Consider the following 15169-nt stretch of genomic DNA (forward strand, 5'->3'; position numbering starts at 1 on the left):
CAGCATTTGCCACGCTCAAGGATAAAAGAGGCAGTTGATTCGGGCAACTGTACGGTTTTGTGTTTGACCTAGAAGTAACATGATGTGATTTCAATTTTTACATGACGACTCTGGCTGCAATGTCCAAAACATATTGCCGGGGAAGGGAGGCTATCACAATAATCCAGACGCTGGATGACAATGGTTTGAAGTGAGATGGTGGTAGCGCTGGAGGTTAAGAAGCAACTGGATTCTGGGTACAAGAGAAGACAAATTTAATGAAGAATCGTGGAAAGAAGAGAAAATCAATATAAATAATAGTGAAAATGAACTACAACTAACCTCAGGGAAGGAACTAACCTTTCAAATCATTATTCTTCAATTTGTTCAATCTTCCAGGTTCAAAACTGGGATTTTAATCTGTCAGAAAGCTCCTTCTACCACACCTTTTCCAAACTCAGGAAACAGAACTGTTTCCTGACAGTTGCACAGGCCAAAAATATTGGAATATTCTTGATGCTCCCTTTGATCGGTCAGCACAGTTTTTCATAATATATCCAGAATCCTACAACTCACCCTCAGCATACCCATCACAGTGGTCCAAGCTATCATCATCTCTCTCCCAGATCACTGGGGTCTGAACTGGAGGCAATTCTGCCCCACGGGTCATTTGGCAAAAATGAGACATTTTTGGATGTCACAACTGGAGGTGGGGGTAGGGTGCCACTGGTATTTAGCGGTCAGAGGCCAACGAAGCTGCTAAACATCCTACAATGCATAGGACAGCCCTTCACAGCAAAGAATTATCCCCCCCAAGTGTCAATGGAATGAGGTTGAGAAACCCTGTGTTCCCACTTCTGCTTTTAACCCTTTCCCTGCCAAATCTATTCACAACATACCAGCCAAAATTGTCACGCCAAAACTTAAATTTAAATCATGTTGCTTCTTGGTCAAATCCCAAACCTTACAATGACCTGACTCCTTCATTTCCTGCTGCTGTCCCGTTGGTTCACTCTGCTACAGCTACACTAGTCTTTTTTTCTGCTTCCTGGATACCCCTATCTCATTCTACCTCAGGGGCTTTGCACTCACTCTTCCCTTTGCCTGAAATGCTCTTCTCCCAGAAAGCTGCAAGGTTTACTCCATTATCTCTGCTCTAGATGTAGTGACGTGTGACCCAGACCTCCCCTTGCACGACTGATTGCATTATTATCCCAGCTGCTGGGGAGGCTGTCAGGTGACAGCCCTCTCCTGGAATTATCCTTCATGGAAGAGTCTCATCACCCAAGGTCAATCCTCCTTTTCTGGGCAAACAAGCATTCAATGCCTGGTCAATGTAGATGAATAAAGGCCCACATCCTTCAGTCCAACCTGAAAATTCCAAAGGATCATCCCAGCTTCACAGTGCCCTGTCAGGGGAGAGGGTGTTAACTGAGGCTCGGTCGTCATGGTACCCCAGCCTGACTACTTTCTCTGTCCAACCCTGCTTCTCTCTCTTCCCCGATTGGTGGTGATCTTGAGAGCACTCCCTAATAAACTTCTTCCATGTTCACCTCAGTCTTACACTCTGCTTCCCTAGGGACACCACCTGTGACAAACTCTTTTAGGTTTTCACTCAGTGCCACCCTCTCAGAGAATCTTTCCCTTCTAACCCTAAGCAGAATCGCCTGGAACTTGACCATTGTTTTGCCAATTGGGGAGCATCTGAGAACTCCTGAAAGCAGTTTCAGAGAAGTTATAGGTGAGCAGGGTTCCAGGCCGCAGGGATTGGCAGAGTGAGAGGGAGACAGGCAACCCAGAATACCCTCAGAGCCTCCCTCCTGCCTTGTGCAACGGGCACCTGGTGGAAGGGACTGTGTTCCTTGGCACATTCCACCTTCTCCCTGGTGATGGGCAGCTCTGCTTGGATCGAGCTTCTCCATCCCCCCACCAAGAATCTGTTGCCCTGGGAGATCAGAGGTGGTGTCCCACTCAGCCTTCAGGACTAAACACCCAGAGTAATCCTGGAGCCAGAGAAGGAACTCTGTATAAACCATGTTTTTTTTTCCAGGGCTCCATACCAACAACTGTTTATAGCATTCATCAAACACAGCAAAAACATCTTAAGTGTTGGCAAGACATCAGATTGAAGACGGCCTTGTCTTTCATGGGTGAATCTGAATTAGAACCTAAACCTTTTTTTTTTTTTTTTTTTTTTTTTTTTTTTGCGGTATGCGGGCCTCTCACTGTTGTGGCCTCTCCTGTTGCGGAGCACAGGCTCCGGACGCGCAGGCCCAGCGGCCATGGCTCACGGACCCAGCCGCTCTGCGGCATATGGGATCCTCCCAGACCGGGGCACGAACCCGTATCCCCTGCATCGGCAGGCGGACTCTTAACCACTGCGCCACCAGGGAGGCCCAAACCTAAACCTTTTTAAGACCCACTCAGTCACATTCAAGCTTACTCTCTTGAGCATCGAGTCTAGAAAAAATCAAAACAACCATTCGCTCAGGGCAGCACTAATTGGCCGTGGCATCTGGTGGTTTTATTACTCTGTAATAACGTTACTTACGCACTTTCTTGAGTTCTTTAATCACTATACACATAGATTCCCATCTGTCTTTTACCATATTCTGTCACCAGTGGTTGCCTGAAGATCTTGGAAAGTCTTGCATCAGAGGAGATGCACATGCGGTCTTAATCGGGATTTCTGTGAGCTGGAAAGGCAAATGTTGATGCCGCTTACCTCCAGGGACTTGTTATTGGGCTTCTGTCTGCCATGTCAACAGAAAAGTGGCCTAGGAAACGTGTTTTGGTTGGAAGGCAGCCTTGCTAGGAGCCTTTGAGATTCTTGCCTAGGGCATTGGACTACCAGTATTTCATTGCTGCTACAGAAGTCCCCCCAGACATTTGGCCCATAAGATCTCTGGCATTATGGTGCAGAACTTCCAGTATCAGTCCCACCAAGAGGTGGATGAATCTCAGATTCACTGGTTGGGAGCATTCTATTACCAGCGAGCTGCAGGTGAGGAAATTGAAGCACACAGAGGTTAGGAGTCTTGGATAGGGCCAGGCGCCTGGTTAGGGGCAGACCTGAGACAGGCATCTTGACTTTCACTTAGACCGTTCTTCTCACTTAGCACTCTGATACCCGTGATTGGCTTACTTGGGAGGGCGGGGAGGAGGGCGGGGCGGGTGTCGTAAGGCATTCATTTCACTGGGCCTAAGTTCCCTCGTCCACCAGTGACGTCAAGTCAGAAGAGGCCAGAGTGCTATTTTCAAGGCGGAATGCCAGCCGCAAATGAAATTAGCCTTGGGCAGGAAAGCCAAATAATGCGATGGACTGTCCCACCCATTTCTCAGATCTGCCCACCACGTGGAGAGATGAGGTGATTTGTACATTTGGGTTGAGCAGTGTCGGCTTAGGTATTTAGTGTGGCTCCCCCACCGCCAGCCTTTTTTCAAAATGCAATACCTTGAACAGTCCCCTAGGAACAGCAGTCCCCAAATATAGTGGTGCTTAGGCAGGCACCTCGAAGAAGGGGGTGCATCTGACGCTGGTTGGAGGGAGAGTGGGGACCGAGGCGAGGCCCCGCCCCGCCCACTGTGGGCTTGGGACCCGGGACTCGGGACCAGGGTGGCTGCAGGAAAAGCGCAGGACTGCGGACCCCCGCCGGGGCCGGGAGCAGTAGAGAGGGCCGACTCCCGCCTCCTAGAGGCGCCAGCCCGCCCGTCCGCTCTGCCCGCGCCACGTCTCTATGGCGGCCCCAAAGGCCCTCCGGGGCAAGGAGCGCGATGAGCGAGGGCGCGGACGACGACGGCGGCGACGCTGGGGCCGCGGCGCGGTCTCGAGGGGGCAGTCCCCGAGGGGATGGCTTCGCCCCGTCTGCGCTGGGCACCCGAGAGCAGTGAGTGTAGCGCAGGGTAGGGGAGGGTGAGCGGTGCTGCCCGGACTGGGCCGCAGGAGTGGAAGGAGAGATGGGGCCTAGGCGGCCCGGGAAGATGGGGAGAGCTTAGGGGGCGTGACGGGAGGAAGCCTAAAGGGCCGCCTGGGACGAGGGTCCGGGGTGGGGGGTCATAGGGATGGAATCCCGAGGGACTACACTGGTGGCTGTAAAGAGGCCTTTCAAGGGGTTGACGTCTAAGGGGCCCGTGGGGTGCGGGAAGGGCTCTAAAGCTCTCGGGGAGGTTTTTTTTAGGGGTCTTGAACCTATCGGGCAGACTTGAAGAAAGGGAAAGTGGGCGGGGCTGACGAATAGGGCTGGTGGGCGAGGGTAGGAGGCCGGAGGAGAACTGCCCGGCTGGGGAGCTGAAAAGGTTAAGGGGACGAGGGCAGGGACGTGGAAGCTGGAAGGGGTGGGAGTGGGGGGGATGGTCTAAGGAGGGAGCGAGGAGATAGTGGGCATCTTGGAGTAGGAGAAAGTGGTCTGACCTAAGCAGACGCTCAGCAATTATTTAATGGATTAATAGATGGATGAATGAATGACTGTGGGGAAAGGTAAGAATGAGAGGTAACTTGGAGGGGGAGAAGGGCTTCTATAGACGTGAAATAGGAAGAGGCGGCAATTGATGGAGGAGCAGTCCTTAAAAGGAGTGAGAGTAAGTCTTAAAACGTAACCTTTAAGCGGAGCTTATTTTTGGCGAATTCCATTGTGAGTAACCAGCTAATTGGTAGAAAATTCTTGTGTCTTTACATTTTAGACTGAAAAGTGCTGTGATGACACTATCTATGCCTTTACAGTCAAGTTTTGGATTTGTGTTTGGGACTTAGGGATCCTTGGACAGATAGGTCTTTGTATTTTTTAAGCTAAAACATACACCGTTTTAAATGTCAGGCATTGTTGTAAGTGCTTTACATGTATAAACTTATTCTTTCTTTCATTCTTTTAACACAAGGATGTTAAAAGATTGAACGATGTGCACTTATCAACGCTAATAATGTTTTAAATTCCTGTCATAACTATCCCAGTAAGGTATTAGAAATATACCTTTAATTCATAATACAGTTTAATTGAATAATTTGCTTTGCATTTGATTATTCATATAGTTGGGATGCTGTCTATAAGAGAGAACTGCAAACTTTCCAAGAATATGGAGATACAGGAGAAATCTGGTAAGTTAGAAAAAGTAGTGGGATTATGAAGAAGATTGTGTAGGTGTGTGTGTGTCTTTTAAGTGCTTATACCAGAGAAACCCTAGAAATCTTGGGAACCTTGGACTGATTCTGGCTTTAGTGGGTAGATTGAAAGAATCTCTTTCTTTTCTCTTTTAATGGCCCAGATTTAAATTTGATGACAGTATTAGGAAATAACCCTTATTTTATAATTGTCCTTTTTCAATAAGCGATGCACTTTTGAGCCACCAACATGTACAAGTGTTAATGCTGATGTAGAGAAACATTAATAAGTAACATACCAACCTTATCCTATTCTATTCTTGGGGGTGTTTTCTTCTAAATCATAGTATAGATGAAGATTAAGCAGTTATAGATGTTATTTCTTACTTTCAAAAAAGACTTAATTGAGCAAACTGCTTAAGTGGAATGTAGTTGTAACCTTTGTTCTCTGTCCCTCTGTTATTTGATTAACTGATTCTCTGTTTCTAATAGGTTTGGAGAAGAGAGTATGACTCGACTAATAAGGTGGATGCAGAAACACAAGATTCCATTGGATGCTTCAGTGCTTGATATTGGAACTGGAAATGGTGTTTTCCTGGTTGAACTTGTTGGTACTATTAGTATTCATGTGTTAGAACCAAATTTAAAAATGAAATTAAGAAAAAAATCTTGAAATTGAGGATACTAGCTATCTAAATCCAAAGCAGTAAAGCAGTCGTACCGCTTACCTTGAGAAGTCACGTGGTACAAAAGGGAGGCCGCGTGGGCTGTGAGAAAGCACTAACTGAGAAGCCAGGGGATCTGAGTCCTAGTCTTGGCCCTTCTTGCTATTGTCTCAACCTTGAGCAAGCCACTTTTTTTCCTGGACTTCAGTTCTTTCCTAAAGATTTTGACTAGGTGATTTCTGTTGGTTTCTTCTAGCTCAAAACTCTGTATGTATAAAAGGAAGATGATTTTTTTTACATTTCCAGTAGGACATATATCCCTTTTCTTAGGTGAGCATATGGTTTTTGAAGAGTGTTTTGCATATGGTTTGAAAAGAGCATTTTGTCCATGGAACTGAGTTTTGGTACAGGTTCTACTACTAGCTAAACCATCACTGTTAATGCCTGTAGTGTATCATTGCTCTGCCGAGTGCTGTGGAGGAGGTGTAAGACTTAGGCTTCATCCTAGATGGTTTTACTGTTTCAGTTTGTAAGGTTATATACGTAACAGTGAAACTTGCTAAGTGACTACCACCTGTCAAGCCTTGTGGTAGGCACTGGCAGTATGAAAATTTAGACCTTGTGCTTGAGTTGTTCACAGTACAATAGAGGATAGACTGACATAGACATAAATAGCTAATGCTGTAGCTTGATGTATGCAATAATAGATATACTGAGTATAGGAAAGGGAGTGATTTGGGGAAGAGGGATAAGAAGGGTCTTGGAGGAGCTAATATCCAAGTTGGGTGGAAATTGTGTTGCGTGTGGGTAGAGTGTAAAGAGGGAGAGAATTTCAAGAAGTGGAAACATTATCTAAAGGCATGAAGGTTCTGGCCCTATAAATAATTTGGTAAATTAGAATATAAAGTGTATGTGTGAGATAGAGGTGAGGTTTAGATTAAAGGTAGGAACCATATCATATGCCATGCCTAAGAGCTTAGATTTTACTCTTAGTCTATGGGGAGCCATTAAAATGTCTGAAGCAGTGAAATGTGATTAGAAAAAATTGTAATAAGTTTTTTTGAAACGAGGTGCAGCATAAGTACATTAAAGTGCACAAACCAAAAGAGTATGGCTCAATGAATTATTACACCTGTGAACACACCTATCACCCTAATCAAGAAACAGAATATTACAGACTCTAGCAGCCCCCCTTAAACTCCCTGCTAATCCTCTCTGAATTGCTCCTCCTTCCTCTCTAAAGGCAACTACAAGGAGTTTTAACATCATTGATTAATTTGTCTGTCTTGGATATAAATGGAAGCCTTCAGTGTGTTCTTTCTGGTGTCTTTCAGTCAACATTCTGTGAGATTCACTCAACTTGTACATAGCAGTTCATTCGTTTTTGTCGCTGTATATGAATTCTTTGTACAATTATACCACAATTTTATTTATTCACTCTGTTGTTTACCTGGAGATACTTTCGGATTCTAATAGTTCACTTATAGAGGTTAATGATTTATCCTTTGAGACTAATAGTTTAACTATAGATTCTTTTATATTTTCTACATATATAATTAGGCAAACTATAAATAATGATAGTTTTATTTCTTCCTTTCCAATCCTTTGTAACTTTTCCCCCCTTATTACACTGTTTGGGACCTTTGGGAGAATGTTGAAAGGAAGTGGTGACAGAAGGCATCCTTGTCTTTTTCGCCCTTTTCAGAGAATATGTTCAGTGTTTCACTGTTAGGTATGATGTTATCTTGTACGTTAGTTTTGTAGATAACTCTGTTATCAGACTTCAGAAGTTTCCTCCTGTTTCTCCTTTGCTAACGGTGTGTGTTGTTGTTGATTAAATGTTTTTCCTCTATCTGTTGAGGTAACCATATGAATTTTTTCCTTTATTCTATTCATGTAGGTGAATTACATTGATCATTTTCAAATGTTAAATGCATTTCTGGAATAAACCCAACTTATATATATATTACTGGATTCAGTTTGTTAATATATTGTTTAGGATTTTTGCAACTTTGTCCATGAGGGAGATTGTCCTGTAATTTTCCTTTCTTGTAGTGTCCTTGTCAGGGTTTGGTATCAAGTTATGCTGACATCATTAAACGAGAATCTATTTTTTGAAAGAGTTTGTTGACAATTGTTTTTTCTTCCTTAAATGTTTGGTAGAATTCACTGGTGAAGCTACCTAGGTGTGGAGTTGCTTTGGGAAGTTTTTTTCTTTTTTAATGTGAACTTACTGAATAAAGTATAACATCCGTGTAGAAAAGTGAATAGGTCATAAGTGTACAGCTTTTACAAAATGAATAATTGTGTGTAACTCACCAACCCGATCAACAAATAAAACATTATTAACCCCATAGAAGAAGCCCCCTTGTGTCCCCTCCCACTCATTCCCTCCTAAAGGTAATGATTATTTGGACTTCTGTCATCATAAGTTAGGCTATTTTTCATGTCAGCTGTACTGGTTTCTCATTGTGGTTTTAAGTAGCATTTTCCTAATGACTAATGATTTTGATTACCTTTCATGTGCTCATTTGCCATCTGTCTATCTTTGGTGAAATGTGTGTTCAAATCTTTGGCCTATTTTTAAATTGGGTTGCCTGTTTACTTATTAAGATTTGAGGATTCTTTAGGTATTGTGGATATAAGTTCCTTGTCAGCTATGTGATATGCAAATGTTTTCTCTCATTTGTTTGCTTGTTTTTCATTCTCTTTAACAATATCTTCTGAAGAGCAGAAGTTCACTTTTATGAAGTCAAATTTATTAATTTTTTCTTATATGGATCGTGCTTTTGTTGTCATATTAAAGAACTCTTTGCCTAACTTAAGGTCACATAGGTCTTCTACGTTTTCTTCTAAAAGTTTTAAAGTTTTACATTTTACATTTAGATCTATTATTTGTTTTGAATTAATTTTTGTAGAAGGTTTGAGATACTGGATGGGGTTAATTTTTTTTTGGCATGTGAATGTTGAATTGTTCCATCTGTCATTTGTTGAAAAGATTATCCTTTTTCCATTTCATTGAGTTTTGCCTCTTTTTGACTTGATGTGAATAGTATCTTTGGGTATGCACTTCTTTGATGTGGTTTCTTTTGCTGAGCACGGATTTGTTAGGTTTATCCATGGTCTTTCATATTGTGTGTAGCACTAGAGTGCTTCATTTCATTGTGGTTAGTACTGTACTGTATGAAAACACCACAATTTATTTATTGATTTATTCATTCATTTTACTCATTCATTCTCCTGTTGATGGTCATTTGACTCATTTCCAGCACTGTGTTATTATAAATACTGCCAAACAGTTTTCTAAATTGGTTGCACTAGTTTGCACTCCTACTGGCAGTGTGTGAGAATTCTAGTAGCTCCACATCCTTGCCAACACCTGCTCTTGTCAGCTTATCCAATTTCAGTGATTCTGGTAGGTGTGTAGTGGTATCTTGTGGTTTTATTCTCATTTCCCTGATGACTAAGGATATTGAGCATATTTTCATATGCTGTCTATTTGGCTATTCTTTTTTGTGAAATGCTTATTCAAGCTTTTGCTTACTTAAAAATTGGGTTGCCTTTCTTTTATTGATTTGTAGGAGTTTTTTATATATTCTGTGTATATAACCTTTGTATCTGGTGTGTCACTTGTCTCTTCACTTTTGTAATAGTATCTTTTTTTTTTTTTTTTTTTTGTGGTATGCGGGCCTTTCACTGCTGTGGCCTCTCCCATTGCGGAGCACGGGCTCTGGATGCACAGGCTCAGCCGCCATGGCTCACGGGCACAGCCGCTCCGCGGCATGTGGGATCTTCCCGGACCGGGGCACGAACCCGTGTCCCCTGCATCGGCAGGTGGACTCTCAACCACTGTGCCACCAGGGAAGCCCTGTAATAGTATCTTTAAAAAAAATTTATTTATTTATTTGGCTGCGCCAGGTCTTAGTTGCAGCACTCAGGATCTTTCTTGCCGCGTTTCCTTGCAGCACGTGGGATCTTTTTAGTTGCGGCATGCGGGATCTAGTTCCCTGACCAGGAATCGAACCTGGGCCCCCTGCATTGGGAGCTTGGAATCTTAACCACTGGACCACCAGGGAAGTCCCTGTAATAGTGTCTTTTGATGAACAGAAGTTCTTTAATTTTACTAAAGTTTAATATATCATTTAAAAATGGTTAGTGCTGGGCTTCCCTGGTGGCGCAGTGGTTGAGAGTCCGCCTTCCAATGCAGGGGACACGGGTTCATGCCCGGTCTGGGAAGATCCCACATGCCGCGGAGCGGCTGGGCCCGTGAGCCATGGCTGCTGAGCCTGCGCATCCAAAGCCTGTGCTCCGCAACGGGAGAGGCCAAAACAGTGAGAGGCCCGCATACCGCAAAAGAGAAAATAAATAAATAAAAATGGCTAGTGCTTTTGAATATTGTGTAGTAAATCTGCCTACCCAGAGTCAAAAAGATATTTTCCTATATGTTTTTCTAGAAACTTTGTTGTTTTCCTTTTCACATTTAGGTCCCAATTAGTTGCTGTGTATGTTGTGAGGTAGAGTCAAGGTTTATTATTATTATTTATTTTATTTTATTTTTTTTTTGTGGTACGCAGGCTTCTCACTGTTTGTGGCCTCTCCCGTTGCAGAGCACAGGCTCCGGACGCACAGGCTCAGTAGCCATGGCTCACGGGCCTAACCGCTCCACGGCATGTGGGATCTTCCCGGGCCGGGGCACGAACCTGTGTCCCCTGCATCGGCAGGCGGACTCTCAACCACTGCGCCACCAGGGAAGCCCAAGGTTTATTATTTTTTTTTAACCTATGAATATTCAGATAACCCAGCACCACTCATTGAAATGGCTGCTCTTTCCCCCACTGCACTGTAGGGGTGCCTCTGCCGTAAGTCCAGTAATGGTATGTGTTTGGGTCTGTTTCTGGATCCTCTGTTCTATTCCTTTGGGTCTGTTTGTTTATCCTTATGCCAGTGCCAAATTGTCCTAATTACTGCAGCTCTGTAAGTCTCCCCATTTGGTTAATGTAAGTTCTCCAACTTTGATAGCTTTTCCATTGTTGTCTTGTATGTTGTTAGTTAGCTCTTTGCATATTTATTTAAATTTTAGAATCATCACTTTTCAGGACAAAAAAAAACCCACCCTGGGATTTTGATTAGGATTGTATTGAATTTATGGATCAGTTTCAGGAGGATTTACATGTTTATAGTATTGAGTGAATCCATGAACATGATGTATTCCTCCATTTATTTAGTTCTTAATTTTCTCTCAGTAGTATTTTGTCTGTATAGAGATTTTCTGTACAGAGATCTTATATATTGGGTTGGCCAAAAAGTTTGCTCGGTTAATGAATACACTGTTCAATAAAGTTCTTGGTGAAAATGAAAAATGTGTCTTATTTTTACTTAAAACCGAACAGGGACTTCCCTGGTGGTGCAGTGGTTAAGAATCTGCCTGCCAATGCAGGTGACACGGGTTCGAGCCCTGGTCCGGGAAGATCCCACATGCCATGGAGCAACTAAGCCTGTGTGCCACAACTGCTTAGCCTGCGCCCCACAACTACTGAAGCCCGCGTGCCTAGAGCCTGTGCTCCGCAACAAGAGAAGCCACCTCAATGAGAAGCCCGCACACCACAACAAAGAGTAGCCCCTGCTCACCGCAACTAGAGAAAGCCCGCACACAACAACGAAGACCCAACGCAGCCAAAAATAAATAAGTAAACATATTTTAAAAAACCCCAAATAACCAGAACAAGTTTTTTGCCAACCCAGTATTTTTCCTTGGTTGATTCCTAGATTTTTTTTTTTTGTGATTATTATTGTTATGCTTTTAAATTTTATTTTCTAATAGTTTATTGCTGCTATGTATAAGTACAACAGATTTTTATATTTATCTTGTATCCAGTAAGTCACACATTAATTCTAATTATTTATTTGTAGATTCTTTTGGATTTTTCTGTAAAGACTGTAATGTCATGTGTAAATAGTAGTTGTATTTCTTCTATTTCATTCTTAATATTTTGTTTATTAAAATGCTGTGCAGTCTCTAGGTCAACATTGAATAGAAATTGTGAAGGCAGATAGCCTTCTAACACTGCCTATTAGAAGAGGAATTTTAATATTTCACTGTTAAATATGATGTTAGCTCTAGGTTTTTATGGGTAGTCATCCAGATTGAGGCTGTTCCTTTATATTCTAGTTTGTTAAGAGTTTTTAATCATAATGGTTGTTGAACTTGATCAGTTGCTTTCTTTAATATTCATTGATAGGATCAGATGATTTTTCTTCTTGAGTCTGTTAGAGTTGAATTGATTGATTTTAGTGGGGGTCCTCAATTTAAAAAAAATAAAATTATTTATTTTATTTATGTATTTTTGGCTGCATTGGGTCTTCGTTGCTGTGTGTGGGCTTTCTCTAGTTGCGGTGAGCGGGGGCTACTCTTTGTTGCAGTGTGCGGGCTTCTCATTGAGGTGGCTTGTCTTGTTGCAGAGCACGGGCTCTAGGTGCGTGGGCTTCAGTAGTTGTGGCATGCAGGCTCAGTAGTTGCGGCTCACGGGCTCTCGAGCGCAGGCTCAGTAGTTGTGGCACACGGGCTTAGTTGCTCTGCGGCATGTAGGATCTTCCCGGACCAGGGCTCGAACCCGTGTCCCCTGCATTGGCCGGCGGATTCTTAACCACTGCACCACCAGGAAAGCCCCTAAGTTTTTTTTTTATTTTTATTTTTTTATTTTTGCGGTATGTGGGCCTCTCACTGTTGTGGCCTCTCCCGTTGCGGAGCACAGGCTCCGGATGCGCAGGCCCAGCGGCCATGGCTCACGGGCCCAGCCGCTCCGCGGCATATGGGATCCTCCCAGACCGGGACACGAACCCGTATCCCCTGCATCGGCAGGCGGACTCTTAACCACTGCGCCACCAGGGAGGCCCTAAGTTTTTTTTTTTAATTGACATTTTTATTGAGATAACTGTAGTGATTGACTGTTCAATGTTATAACAAATTTCCATTCCTGAAGTAAACCAAGTTTGATTGTGATGTATTATCCTTTTCATATATTGTTGGATTTGATTTGGTAGTATTCTACTTAGGAATTATATAGCTTCATGAGAGAGATTAGCCAGTAATTTTCCTTACTTGCAATTTTATTTTTAAAAATATTTATTTATTTATTTTTGGCTGCGTCGGGTCTTAGTTGCGGCATGCGGGATCTTTCCTTGCGGCATGCGGGCTGTCTAGTTGTGCTTACTTGTAATTTTAATGTAAAGTTTTTGTATCAAGGTTATGCTGGTCTAATAAAATGAGATGAGACTTGTCTCTGTTTTTATTTTTTTCAGAGGATTGTTGTAAGATTGGCTTTGTTTCTTTCTTAAATGTTTGGAAGAATTCATGGTGACATCCTCTGGATGCTATCTTGATTAGTGTAGCTTTTTAGTAAATCTTAAAGTTGGGTAGTGTGATTCTCTCAACTTTATTCTTTTTCAAATATTGTATTGGCCATTCTAGTTCCTTTACCTTTCCAAATAAATTTAAGAATTAGTTTGTAAATATCTACAAAAGAATCCATGCTGAAAATTTCATTGAAATTGAGCTAAATCTATGATTTGAGGAGAATCGACATCTTTACTATCTTGATCTTCCAGTTCATGAACATGGTGTGTCTCTTCATTTATTTAGGTCTTCCTGGATTTCTTTCCTCAGCATTTTTTGGTTTTCATTCAGCATGCAGATCCTGTGCATATTTTTTAGACTTATACCTATGTATTTGTTTTTGGAGTATTTATTTTTATTTTTATTTTTATTTTTTTGCGTTACTTGGGCCTCTCACTGTTGTGGCCTCTCCCCTTGCGGAGCACAGGCTCCGGATGCGCAGGCTCAGCGGCCATGACTCACGGACCCAGCCGCTCCGCAGCATGTGGGATCCTCCCGGACCGGGGCACGAACCCGTGTCCCCTGCATCGGCAGGCGGACTCTCAATCACTGTGCCACCAGGGAAGCCCCTGTTTTTGGAGTATTTAAAATGCTATTGCTTTTTGAAATTCAGTTGCCAATTGTTTATTGCTAGAAATATGGTTGATTTTTGTGTTGCCTTTGTATCCTGTAATCTTGCATATTATTAGTTCTAGGAGGTTTAAGTGGATTTTCTGGGATTTTCTATGTAGACAGTCATGCCATTTGTGAATAGGGACAGTTTTATTTCATTCTTTCCAATATGCATGCCTTTTTATTTTCTTGCCTGATTACACTACCTAGGTCTTCCAATACAATATTGACTAGGACTGGTGATGGCAAATTCCTGCCTTGTTCCCATCTTAGGGGGAAAGTCTTCAGTTTTTCACCATTAAGGATGATGTTAGCTGCAGGATTTTATTAGATGCCCTTTATCAGGTTGAAGAAGTTCCCTTGTATTTCTAGGATGTATTTCTTGAATTTCGTTAAAAAAATAATAAAATAAAATAAAATTTTTTTGCATCAGTGAATATAATCATGAGGTTTTTTTTCTTTAGACTGTTAATATGGTGGATTATATTAATTGATTTTCAGATATTGAACCAGTATTGCACTTGTGGAATAAGCCCCATTTCGTCATAATGTATAATTCTGTTTCTGTATTGCTAGATTCAGTTTGTTACTATTTTGTTGAGAACTTTTAAATCTGTATTCTTTTTTTTTAAGCTTTTTTTGGGGGACTTCCCTGGTGGCGCAGTGGATAAGACTCTGCACTCCCAGTGCAAGGGGACCCGGGTTGGGTCCCTGGTCAGGGAACTAGATCCCACATGCATGCCACAACTAAGAGTTCACATGCCACAACTAAGGAGCCCGCCTGCCACAACTAAGACCTGGCACAACCAAATAAATAAATTAATTAATTAAAAAAAAAGATTTTTTTTGATGTGGACCATTTTTAAAGTCTTTATTGAATTTGTTACAATGTTGCTTCTGTTTTATGTTTTGGTTTTTTGGCCGCTAGGCATGTGGGATCTTAGCTCGACCAGGGATTGAACCCACACCCCCTTCATTGGAAGGTGAAGTCTTAACCACTGGACTGCCAGGGAATTCCCTACATCTGTATTCTTTAGGGATATTGGTCTGCAGTTTCCCTGCAGTCCTGTATTATCTTTATTTGGTTTTGGCCTCAGGGCATTGATGGCCCTATAAAATGAGTTGGGAAGAATTCCCTCCTTTTTAAATTTTTTAAAGATATTGTGTAGCACTAGTGTTATTTCTTCCTGAGTGTTTGGTAGAATTTGCAATTAAACCATTTAACCTGGAGATTTCTTTTCTGAAGGTTTAAAATATGAATTAAGTTTCTTTCATAGTCACAGTCCTATTTAGGTTATTTATTTCATTTGAGTGAGTTTGCGTGGTTTGTGGTTTTTGAGGAATTAGTCCATTGTGAATTTGTGTGTATAGAGTTCTGCACAGTATTCTCTTATTATCCTTTTTTTTTTTTTTTTTTTTAATTTT

General features: G+C 42.1%; 1 protein-coding gene across 6 annotated transcripts in view; it reads left to right on the top strand.

The window, feature by feature from the left end:
- Nucleotides 1–3260: 3260 nt before the first annotated feature.
- Nucleotides 3261–15169, top strand: part of EEF1AKMT2 (EEF1A lysine methyltransferase 2) — a 76780-nt gene continuing 64871 nt past the window's right edge. The window contains exons 1-3 of one of the 6 annotated variants that reach the window (XM_060098443.1): nucleotides 3261–3347; nucleotides 5006–5071; nucleotides 5567–5685. In XM_060098443.1, the coding sequence (XP_059954426.1) occupies nucleotides 5629–5685 (57 nt within the window). In that variant the 5' untranslated portion in view covers nucleotides 3261–3347; nucleotides 5006–5071; nucleotides 5567–5628. Of the gene's footprint in view, nucleotides 3348–3456; nucleotides 3867–4353; nucleotides 4457–5005; nucleotides 5072–5566; nucleotides 5686–15169 lie in introns of those variants that run through there. The other 5 variants (XM_060098442.1, XM_060098438.1, XM_060098441.1 and 2 more) reach the window with 5 other exon arrangements.

The sequence above is a fragment of the Mesoplodon densirostris genome, chromosome 1, assembly GCF_025265405.1.
Source record: "Mesoplodon densirostris isolate mMesDen1 chromosome 1, mMesDen1 primary haplotype, whole genome shotgun sequence".
Classification (NCBI taxonomy): Eukaryota; Metazoa; Chordata; class Mammalia; order Artiodactyla; family Ziphiidae; genus Mesoplodon; species Mesoplodon densirostris.